The sequence below is a fragment of the Diabrotica undecimpunctata genome, chromosome 10, assembly GCF_040954645.1.
Source record: "Diabrotica undecimpunctata isolate CICGRU chromosome 10, icDiaUnde3, whole genome shotgun sequence".
Classification (NCBI taxonomy): Eukaryota; Metazoa; Arthropoda; class Insecta; order Coleoptera; family Chrysomelidae; genus Diabrotica; species Diabrotica undecimpunctata.
The window spans coordinates 38,255,554-38,268,855 of NC_092812.1; the positions used below are offsets into that span (position 1 = coordinate 38,255,554).

Genomic DNA, 13,302 nt, shown 5'->3' on the forward strand with positions numbered 1-13,302 from the left:
CATTCTTTACAGAAGGTTTACAAGTCAAACAATCATATTATATAGTATTTATATATATATATATATATATATATATATATATATATATATATATATATATATATATATATATATATATATATATATATATATATATATATATATACTAAAGTAAACTTATTTTAAAGTATATTTTACAATCTTAACAAATATCTCAAAAATCAAACATGGAAACATGTATCAATCCATGAAAAGTTGTTCAACCTATGTTAACCAGATACTCTATTTCTACTTTGCATGTTTCCTGGCAATTTCTTGTTTTACTTTTATATTGATACATTATGATTTGCGTCTATATTCTTTATTCTTTCCATGCACATGCACCTTGCAGAGTTGCAGACAAAGACAAAAATTTAATGAAAAATTCTGACTGACATGACTGATATCGTTAACCCACGGTTCTTAGACTTACTACGGTTGCCTCTTGCGACTAACCAATGAACATTAAGCCCGAAATTACGTCACGAGAGTACAGTAATTTGAGTCGTAACATTGTTAATCGTCGTTTTTATGTCTTTGATGTGTGGAAAATAGTAAAGATAATTATGAAATAAAGATGTCTAGTGGATTATTATACCTAATTATGGAAAACTGTTGATATGTAGGCAGTTTGGTACTTAAAATAAATGAGAACCGGTTGTTAACGTTTATCCCGTGTTAATGCAGGATTTACGTAAATCTAGGACTTCAATCTCCATTTTACACTGAAAATTTGTCGCGTATACTGAATTTCCATCAATACTGGATTAACTATTAAATGCATTACCGAATTACATAACTATTTTTTCCATTTTTTAAATATTTTTCCTTCACACTGCAACCTGTGCCTGGCATTCTAAAATTTCATCAACATTATTATTACGTTTAATACACAATGAAATTTTAAAGTTTTAACCTACCTTATAAAAAAATACGAAGACAATAGGTACGATGTACAACTACAATAAATACAATGGATTATTTAATTTTATGTCCTTGAATAAAAGAGGAAGACCAACAGCTGCAGGGTTGGCATCTTCTGGAGATGTTACTGCTTCGCTTGTAACCTGAAAATGACCTAAAGGTATTTCATATTTTTATAATATTTCTTTCGGCGACTTAGGATAATTTCTGACAAATTATTTCTTTTCCTTTAGGGACTTTGAAATATTTTCAGACCGAAAATAACAGAATAATTTTACTAATATTTTATTTCTCTCGTAAGGGACTTTGAAATATTTCTAGTATTTTATTTTTCTTTATTGACTTTGAAATATTTTTGTTATAAAAATAACAAAATATTTTTCTAACATTTTATTTACCTTTTGGACTTTGAAATATTTTGGTACAAAATATAACTTAGAATATTTTTCTACATTTTAGGTCTCATCAAAATTTTCGATACTCTAAAATTTCCAATAACTTTCTTTGTGTTGATATTTTGTTACATGTGTTTGTTGATTCGTCCCGAAGTCACCACGACAAACACTTCTATCACATTTTGGACGAAATCGACTTAGTAGAAATTTTCCTTTTTCCGAAATTTTTGCATTAATTAGTCTTAGGTGTGATAACTAATAACTTTCTCTTACAGATTCTTAGTTCTAAGACTAATTAACACTTTATTTGCAGATTCTTAGTTTTAGTAAACATTTATTTTCATTTCCTTAAAAAGGTATTTCCCTCTAGCTTTGTGGGCATATACGGCCTATATGTCCACGGACCGTGACCCTTACCTGCTCCAGTCCATTTCAGCTATGGATAGTGCGACTGGACCACCTTCCCTCATTCCCGAGGGTTCAGGCCAGCGACACTACCAAATTATGTTAAGTCAACACCACTTAAATGTGTTAAACTTTTTCAAATATTTTAGGAAAAAATAATGTTAAGTTGTAGTACATATTTTCATATTTTTCTCAATAAACATTGTAAAAGAATATTTGGTATTTCATATTTTGCCTACTGATTAACAACATAGATAATCAGCTAATTTTAGCATGATTCATAGTCTTCAACACTTCAAAACGCAAATCTCCTTTATTGTCCCTTACCATTTTTTACTGCCGAACCCCTCAATTTCTCATTTTACTATATATTTTTTAATGTATATATAACTTTCAATAGAGTTGGCAACATTGCTCTGACCATACCATCCATAGGTTGGGATTTTGTATTTTGTGTCCATAGTATATACAAAAAACACTCTGTGTGACTTGAGTGTGACGTGTGACTCTGTGATGTGTACTAGTGTACTGTGAATGTGACTGTTGTGGTTGTGTACTTATTTATAACTAATAGTAAGATTGTGATTCAAAGCCAAATAATGCAATGTGATTAAAATTAAAAGGGTTTTACTTTTGAAAGCAGATCAAATTTTTTATAAAATGACTATATTCAACTGAAATACATATGTATATACACCTAATTGAGGTCACATAACCATTAAAAATTGCTCTCATTGCACAGCAAACAGTCTAAATTTACAGTAAATCAGTAAATATGGAATTATCTCATAGTTTAACTTTAAACGAAGAAGCACTATCACAAATAAGCGAGGCAAGAAGACCTGTGTTTATATTTGAATGGCTTAGGTTTTTAGATAAAGTTCTTACTGCTGCTCAAAAAGTAAGTAAAATATTTTTACTTTTTAAAATAAATATTTTTATAGATACTTAATACCTCTATATTCGAAAAATGCAACATTGTGTGCTAATTTTTAGTAGATTGTACATTATAGATAAACCAAGTCTAAACATTTTCATTTTATATCATTGCCTTAATTACAGTAATATAGTATATAACATTTATTGTAAACCATGATAATACACAATATCTGAAATATGATTATGACCTGAGTATTTTTTAATATCTCGATATCTTAATAATTTAATATCTAAAGTATTCAACTAGTGAATTCAGAGGTTTAATTGGTCATTCAGGTTGGCAAATAAAAAACAAGTCAACTACTTCATAAGTTTATCCAAAATGTTTTGCTTTATATTTCTAAAGCTTCATCAGTTCTCTAAAATATAACAGATGACATAGAGTTTATAAGAAATACATATGTTAATAGTTTATAACATACAACTCAATATGTAGTATATTATCGATGTTATTAAATATGTACTGTGAACTTTACTCATTATTTAAAACTAACTTAACAAAAAACACACAAAGTCTGCAGAAAGTAATGTTCATATTCGTAGATACGAAGATTTAAAAATTTTTAAAGGGACATTTGGCTTCATTGAGAGATGGTTCTCCACTGAAGACAATAAAAGCACTGATTTATTGCAATCCATGCCAACGACGTGACGCGATACCGAAAATTTTTAAGGGCCATATGTCATCAAATTCCAAGGTGTGAGACAATTAAGAACTTCTACGGGAGTTATTGAATGATTAGTTGGATGGATGGATTTGCATGGCGGAAATATTTGATATATTTTTTAATTTATGTTTTAATGAAACTTGGAAATATGGGATGATTGTGTTATTATTTTGAATTGAAAATAAGCCACATTTTGACTGAAGAATAATTGGTAGGTATTATTTATTTCGTAAGATGACACCTGGCTCAAATTGTCGATGTCGCTTCTTTTGTTTATTGTAGATGGGCTCTTGAGGATCCCACACATTTCAATAAAGGAGTGTTTCTGATGGTTATTTTATGTCGCCAGTATTTTGGTATTTGTGAAGTCAATGTGATGTATGGTGGAAATGGCTTGTTGTGCAAGGGCACAAGAGGTTTTGGAAAGTCCAATGTCGCTTTTGTGTGAAGTTATACGCCCTAGAAGCGACCAACTGGTCTGGCCAATGTAGCAGGAGTTGCATTCTGAACAGGGTATCTATAGAATGACCTTAGCTTTTAGAGAAAAGATATCTGTTGATGATGGATAGGGGGTAAGAGTTATCAATGAGAATGGATTTGAGTAAATCTAAAGATACCCTCTTGTACCGCGTATGGGTCAACGTGTGTACTCTAAAGCTAAGAGCTTGTACAAGGTTATGTTTGTATCTCATTTGGTGTGTAGAGTGGTAATTTAAGAACCGGTTGCTCGCCATTTCTTTCCTGTACCACGTAGTGCCCAATGTGTTACTATGTGTGCGTATGATTCACATATCCAAAAACAGTATGCTGTTATCAACCTCCAATTCACATGTAAATTGAAGGTGAGGATCAACGCTATTGAAGACTGATAAGGTGCTTAAAATCTTATCAGGTGGTGTTGCTAGGATCAAGTCGTCGACATAACGTTTTACAAAGGGAACCTGGAAATCTAACTACTTACTGATACTCATTAATAAGGTCGTCAAGTATGAAATTAACTAGAATGGGGGAAATGGACGATCCCATGGGAGTTCCAAACATTTGATGATAGTGTTTGTCAATAAATATTAGATAATTGGTGTCAAATGTCAGTTTTAATAATTCCAAGAATGTTTCCCACGATACTGAACTGTGTGGTTGGATTTCATTCCAATGGTTCCGGAGTGACGTGACGACGCTAGAGAGTGGGAGATTAGAAAACAGGGATACTATGTCGAAGCTTACTAAGACTTATTAGGAGCGTTTATTGACGATAATATAGGACGCATACTCAGTTGGGGCTTATGGATTTTAGGAAGACAATAGAACCTGAGGGCATTGCCATTATAGTTATGGAGCGATTTAGCTAGTTTATCATCGATGATTTTTTTATTTTTTAGTTCAGTGGTGGATGTTTTCTTATAGATATCATCTATATCCGAGCTGGCATAGGGAGGTTTATGTGAAAAGTTGGTGAGAATATTATTAGCAGATCTTAATTTGAGGAGTTCATTGGCTTCCATTGGCAATGTGAAAGTATGTTTTCTATGTCAGCTACGAAATTTCATACGGAATAATCTTTAAGCGAGGGTTGTAATCCGAACTTAGGTCTGAGAGATAGAAGTTTTAAGATATTTCTAGGGATTTGGATGTTTGTGAGATTTTTAATCCATTTATCGTAAAATGGTAGACGACTGAAAGGAGTGGACCCTAGATTATTTAATTTTGTTTGGAGGTGAGATAAAGAATTGTTTAGAAACAACGTATATTTTTTGAGAAGTTTCATATTGATCCAAAATGGAAGGTAGGAGAGGTTCAAGTTGGATGAATATGTTTGACATTTGTCGATAAATGAATGCTATGTCGGAATGTACCGAGGAAATGTGGAAGTTCAATAATCGTGCTCTTACCTGTGTGTTGATGGCATCCGCTCTTCTTTTTAATTTGTTAGATAGTGTTCCCATGGTGGACTATATGAGGTGGTCGGTGCGATCATTTAAGAACCTTGGGTATCTCTTCGTCTTTCTGCATTGAATCAGAAAGGTCTTTTTGCTTCAGTTCTCGCCAGTTTTTCATTAAGTTTGCTCCATCTCTTGAGTAGTACGGTACAGTTTAAACCATATATAAAAATTTTCGGTATCGCGTCACGTCGTTTTGGTAGATTGCAATGGATTGCAATAAATCAGTGCTTTGTATGTCTTCAGTGGAGAACCATCTCTAAATGTTGCCAAATGTCCGTTTAAAATTTTTTAAATCTTCGTATCTACGAATATGAACATTATTTTCTGCAGAGTTTGTGTGTTTTTTGTTTTTTTTGTTAAGTTAGTTTTAAATAATGCGCAAAGTTCACAGTATATATATATATATATATATATATATATATATATATATATATATATATTTATATATTTATATATTTATATATATATATATATATATATTTATATATTTATATATATATATATATATATTTATATATATTTATATATATATATATATATATATATATATATATATATACATATACTTCATTATTTTATATGTGTGTTTATGTGTGTGTACAAAATTTTGTACCTTTCTTTCACTGAATGCCTAAATGAACTGTTTTCCACTATATAGATTTTAATCACCACTCAATATCTTCGTTCTCAGCTTCGGTTATCCTTGTTTTTGTGAAATTACTTTTTTCAATTATCAGCTTCCACCAATTTAACATATTTTTCTTCACCAACATTTATAAACCACCAAGCAAACCAGCAAACAGCATTTATATTTATTCTTCTTTTCAATATACCAATATCCAATCACCAAATATATTATATATTTATATTTATTCTTCTTTTCAATATACCAATATCCAATCACCAAATATATTATATAATTTTAATATTCAATTAATACTTCTTCCATTATACAATCACCATTTATACATAACATAATTTTTAATCTTCAATAATATTTTCTTTATACTGTTTCTTAATCTTCATTTAACTCACTATATTGAACAATTGGACCTTCTGACTATCTTGAACTTACTGAACTGTAACTGATTGACTGACTCTAACTAACTTTCATACTAAACTGGCCATCTTGAATCCAAATCACCGAGTATTTATACCTTTTCAATCTTCCAGAACCATCTGGTAAGAAATCCTGTTCGATTTGTTCTATTCCCTACCTATACGAATGTTCTGGAAAAAGTATATGTCCGATCCACAGACATAATCATATTCGAGAAAGTTCTTCCGTAAACAAAGGTTAAATTCTGTATTCTAAAGAATTCCTTTCTTTTCTACCGAGAATTTTGTTGACATTTAGGCTTTTCAGATCAGAATATACACTTAAATCAGTAACTTAACACTCTAATTTAATAAACTACACATTTTAAACAACATATTATTATAACCCCACTTTATATTCGTAATTATTATTTAAATGTTACTTTAAAGAGTATGTTTGGTTGCCTAGTCACATGGCTCACTTAAATATATCTACAACATTATAATTACTAAAATAAAACTTTTTTTACACTTATTACATGCTAATTTCTTAAAAATGCCCTCACATAAATAATTTTTATAAAATTTTCTAGTATATAACTTATTAAAATAACCAAATACTTTTAATATCTAATATTATCTAGTATATAACTTATAAATTAATTTTTAAAATTCTAGATATCACATTAATATATATATATATATATATATATATATATATATATATATATATATATATATATATATGTCAGTTGCACTGACAATTTGTGATATATTGTAAATATTTACACATTCTTCTAATTACAGTGTCTTGAAAAAGGAATAAAACAATTCCGAAAGCTAGACCAAAAGTCAAAAGAGTGTTTCTGTAACATCCCAGCCAAACTTTCTGATTGCAGCCCTAATAAACTGCGTTGTTTGTTTATATCGACAGTCACTAATATCCAGTATTTCTTATATATATATATATATATTAATGTGATATCTAGAATTTTAATTTTAAAACTTTACAAAAAATATATATAAAACAATATTAAAATTTTTTGATTGATGATTTAGATCACACCTTTCAATTTTGTTATCTCAGGTTTTACTCGTGTTTCAATATCTATACTTAACAGCTGATGGGTTAGGTCCAAAGAATAAAGGAATAAAACAACATAATATGATATGAAAATAATGTAATAAAATAAACTGATTAAAATACCTCCAAAAATTATTAGCATACAATGTTTATCAAACAAAATTCGTTCTACGTACATGAACCTTCAATAATGCATGGATAATATAATACAACTACAATCTAAGATACAGCTTATTATTCTACATAAACAAATCAAATAATATTCAGTGTCCTTCCTAATGCAATTTTGATATAACCATTGTACCAAGAAAAATTTGTATGAATTATCCAATTCTCTCCACAGCTCCGTGTCCCCTCTCAGAACAAATTTGATCTCCTTCGACTATCGACAACTTATTCACACGTTACTAATGTGATATAATATTTTTTAACCCAAAATTCTCAAATTTAATATATTATGAATGTTTCTCCCGTTGAAACGCTTCCTCTGCCTTGAGTTGTCCAATTCCTTGTTTTATGCAAAATGAACTATCAGTTCTCAGCAGCCTCCTATGTAATTGGCAATATTTAACAAGATATTGCAATTTAGTGCCTTTAATGCTCTCCTTCGAATGCACGTACCTTTCCAATGATGCCAGCCTCTTTTCCTCTCGCCAAACTTAATCTCTCGTTCCGAAATAAACAGCGATACGTAGAATACAAGTAGGAAAAGTTTAGTTACAAATTTGTACCAGATCAGCTACCGTTGGACACAATTACTTCACCAACTCACAACTTATTCTTTATCACTTACTACCCTTGGATACCACCTCGAAAACCAACCATTCACTTTAAGAAACTGGAACTAACTGACTCTCTTATCTCCTCTATCCATTCATCCAACCTATCATTATACACAACCATCACCACTTTCCAAATTCTCGGCCAATCAGAAATTTGCATACCACTCCCACATAAAATCAGAAATACCTACAAACTTTCCTAATTCATATTATTTCTACAAGGACACTTAATTTCTACTGGGTATTTACATATTCCGAACAGTCATTTATTTATTAACTATTTCTATTATCCTTTTCATGGCGCAAATCCGGCTTACGGAACACTTTATGGCTTATGGGGAAAAACCATCGTTAACTTCTCGTCATTGTACCCGCACTATTTCACTTGTTATAAAAGATTATTTATGACTAAGATTACCTTTGGTTAATTCCAGGCAGCTCAGAGTATTTTTTTATTTTCTATAATCTCTGAAATATTGATTTCATCGTACATTTAATATTTTTACCCTTCAATTTTGAATACCTTACCTTAAAGATTGTTCATATTATAAAAATATCTCATAAACAAGAATCTGAGAATTATTAATGAAATACTGTAAAAAATATATAAGATATGGATGCCACATCAATTTGGGCACATAAAGGTCTTAAAACTGGAGAAGCAGTTTTTTATATTCATGTGCCCTCTCAGAGATGTTTAGATATGAACTAGGATATTTATTGTCATTTCATTAATTTCTTAAAAGGAAGTTATCAAGTATACCATGAAATACTAAGCAATACTAAAGAACAAAAATATAGATTGTAGAGATCTATGAATGACATATATGAGATCTCTAAAATATAAGATCAGATCTATATAATCAAAAAAATATGAGAGATATAAAAAGAATGAGATCTATAAAATATTCAAAATTTTAGCACAATTACCAGAAGCTATTGAATCAGTAAAAAAATGTTAGTAACATGTATTTTAGATCAAAGCAAACAACAACTGTAAATCAGAATGCTCAACTTCATTATAGCTATTTAGAGATGATGGATTATGAAGATTATGCCATTAAATGGCTACAAGTCTACTGTATGGCGTATGGGCACAGCACCAAAATAATCCAGAACACAATTACTTTTTTTAAATATATTGATACTATAGTACTGAGACCATTTGGATACATTTCCAAAAAAATGACATTAAAATTATACACATCATATAAAAGGTCAAAACTTAAGTATGCAAAATAGGGATTGATGTCTGTGGATGCTTCTATTGGTGTGATTTTGGTGGTAACTGTTGTGGATGAGAGCTTGTTTTAAACAAGAGAGCTCAGCGGGTCTACTTGCGTCGTAGCAAAGGCGTATTGATCTGGAGACAAGGGTAATAATGACTGAATTAATTACCAAGTAACGATTGGTATGTGTGGGTTTTCGATAAACAGGGTAATGCAAATCTGGGATTGGTTTTTCTTTATGGTAACGTCGAGAAATGGTAGGGATGAATCAGTTTCCATGTCCATCGTGAACTGGATACTAGGATGTATACCATTCAGATGGGTTTGAAAAGACACCAAAGCATCCCTGTTATGGGGCCAAATGACGAATGTATCGTCAACATATCGTAGCCGACATGTGGGTTTGAGCATTGATGTAGATAGTGCTCGCGTCTCGAAGTCTTCCATAAAGATATTGGCAATTACTGGAGATAGAGGGAGCCGATTGGAAGATGAAATAGGTGTTGGACATACAATGTTTAATGAGAGATAAGTGGTCTTGTTGGATACTGTATTTCGTTTTCAGAATGTTTATAAGTTTCGTCTATAGGAATCTTTGTAAAGAGTGAAACAATATCGAAACTTACTAGAATGTCTGACGCTGATATAGGGTATTGTTTAAGAAGTTCGATGAAATGAAAAGAGTTGTTGACGAAGGATGAAGCATTTTCAGCGAAAGGTTGTAGGCTTTTGGCCAAATACTTGGCCAATGGTTGTGTAGGGAGTTGTATGCACTGACAATGGGACATAGAGGAATATCTGGTTTGTGAATTTTGGGTAGGCCATATATTCGAGGTGTTCTGAAAGACTTTTCACGAGGAATTAGAGATTGTTTTGTCAACAGGAAGAGAGGTTTATTGATAATGGCTTATGTTGTTTTCTCCAGATTATATATATATATATATATATATATATATATATATATATATATATATATATATATATATATATATATATATATTGAAATGATATTGGACGTAGGAGGAGGAAAAATAGTGTTTAAAAAATTAATTTATAAGTTATATACTAGAGAATGTTATAAAAATTATTTATATGAGGGTATTCTTAAGAAATTAGCATATAATAAATGTAAAAAGTTTTATTTTAATAATTATAATATTGTAAATATATTTAAGTGAGCCATGTGCATAGGCAACCAACTATACACTTAAATGACATTTTAAATAATTATTACGAATATAAAGTAGGGTTATATGTTGTTTAAAATGTGTAGTTTATTAAATTAGAGTGTTTAAGTTACTGATTTAAGTTTATATTCTGATCTGAAAAGCCTAAATGTCGATAAAATTCTCGATAGAATAGTAAAGAATTCTCTAGAATACAGAATTTAACCTTTGTTTACGGTAGAACGTTCTCGAATATGGTTATGTCTGTGAAATGGACATAACCAGAACATATACTTTTTCGAGAACAATCATATAGAACAATTCGAATATGATTTCTTGCCAGATGATTCTGGAACATGGAAAAAGATATAAATACTCGGTGATTTGGATTCAAAATGTTCAGTCAGATGGCCAGTCAGTTAGTAAGAAAGTTAGTTAGAAGATAGACACATTTAGTTAGTTAAGTCAATTGTTCAGTAAGTTCAAGATAGTCAGTCAGAAGGTCCAGATGTTCAATATAATAAGTTCAATGAAGATTAAGAAACAGTATAAAGATAATATTATTGAAGATTAAATATTATGTTATGTAAAAATGGTAATTGGATAATGGAAGGAAGTATTAATTGAAAATTAAAATTATATAATATATTTGGTGATTGGATATTGGTATATTGAAAAGAAGAATATATATAAATGCTGTTAAGAAGAAAAATATTTTAAATTGGTGGAAGCTGATAATTGGAAAAAGTAATTTCACAAAAACAAGGATAACCGAGGCTGAGACGAAGACATTGAGTGGTGATTAAAATCTTTATTTTGGAGAACATTTTATTTAGGCATTCAGTGAAAGAAAGGTACAAAATTTTGTTAATATAATTTAGTTAGTATCATAAGAATTTCAATTTTAAAGATAGTTTGTTTAAAATTTACATTATCTATATAATTTAATTAGTTTAATAAGAATTTTAATTTAAAGATAGTTTATTTTAAACTTTACATTGGTTATGTTAGATATATATGTGTGTTTCATAATAGATATAATAAAGATAATTTCAAAAAGTGCTTACAAACTAATTCTTTGAGAACCGCGATAAAAACCCTATATATATTATTAAAAAACACTCATTGCTCATCATTCACAAATAATACATCATAACAATATATATATATATATATACAGATTGAACGAATTTAAAACGGAACATACAATTTAATATATGTCTGTTTGAACTGCATTTGAAATAGTGGACCAATATAAAACTTGGACAAAAATAAATCCATACCCGGTGATAGACATTGTATAAAATATCGTTCAACTATCTGTCTCCTTTAAAGGAAAGAGGAGCTTGCCTAATAGTCGGAGAGATAGAGCCGAAATTTTGAACTGATCAGTAATATGACATTTCTCTATTGGAATATATTCATTGTAACTGGGTTAAGACTTTGCCTTACAGGCGGACGCCCCTCGTGGTACAGGGGGTGGCTATACAGGGATGAAGTTGTAATTTTTTTCGGAAAAATTAACGATCGATAATATGGCTGAAAATTTGCCCAGAGTAAGATCTTGGTATAACCAGACGAAATCCCAAAGGGCGGACGCGAGAGTGGATACATAAGGGGTGGCGGACAGGGGTGAAATTGCAATTTTTTGGGGAAAAATTAACGATAAGTAATATGTCCGCCATTTTCATGGCTCATTATTTAGCCCCTAAAAACTCTGAATACAAAAGGGCGGACAGCTGGGTTGGTACAGAGAGCCATAAAACGGGGTCAAATGTACCACTTGCCTGCGCATTTTAGGTCTCGGTAACAATTTTCAAACTGATTTTATTATGATATTTTTATACCGATTGATTTGAAAATTTGTATGCTCACTTCTGTTACTATTCTGAGAAGCGTCAAGTAGTTTTCCTCAAAATTTTCCAGCCATATTATCGATCGTTAATTTTTCTGAAAAAAATTACAACTTCATCCCTATATAGCCACCCCCTGTACCACGAAGGGCGTCCGCCTGTAAGGCAAAGTCTTAACCCAGTTACAATGAATATATTCCAATAGAGAAATGTCATATTACTGATCAGTTCAAAATTTCGGCTCTATCTCTTGGACTATAAGGAAGCGATAAGTGGTTTGACAGCATAATAACTGCTTGTGTAGTCTAGTTTTCACGGTGATTCTAGGCAACCTATTTGGGTGGAGTTTTGACTTGTTCTTGAATGAATTCAGAATCCAGCAGCCCGCTGAAGTATTGGATTTTTATAATATAATTATTTGACAACCTTTTATTGGCCAACCACCTAGAGCGGAGTTGGGCCGAAATACATTGATTTCGTATGTTCCGTTTTAAATTCGTTCAATCTGTATAATCAGTTTTATACTCTTTTGTCTAACTCACGGTTGTGTCTTGTATTATAATTATAATAATTTCTGCATTTTTTTGTTAGAGCGATATAAAAGGATGCCAGAAACAGTTGGTACAGCAGTTGATGAATCATATACAAGAATCACCAGGCCCTCCAACAAGGAAACTAATTGCAAGATGTCTCGCAACTTTATTTTCAGTTGGGGATACGTTTTTATTATTTGATACTGTAAACAAATGTAATGATATTCTTAAAAATAAGGATGATTCTCCTAGCGTTTTGCCTTCAAAATTGTAAGTAGCTATCATTATTTGTATATTTTGTAATAAACGTCTTAAATGAAGTTATAAA

At 30.6% G+C, this 13,302-nt stretch overlaps 1 protein-coding gene across 2 annotated transcripts in view; it reads left to right on the plus strand.

Moving 5' to 3' along the window:
• The first annotated feature begins 2,248 nt into the window (after positions 1-2,248).
• Positions 2,249-13,302, plus strand: part of LOC140452525 (HEAT repeat-containing protein 5B) — a 62,439-nt gene continuing 51,385 nt past the window's right edge. For both annotated transcript variants that reach the window (XM_072546847.1, XM_072546848.1), the window contains exons 1-2: positions 2,249-2,643; positions 13,033-13,244. In XM_072546847.1, coding sequence (XP_072402948.1) covers positions 2,518-2,643; positions 13,033-13,244 — 338 coding nt within the window. In that variant the 5' untranslated portion in view covers positions 2,249-2,517. The remainder of the gene's footprint in view (positions 2,644-13,032; positions 13,245-13,302) is intronic.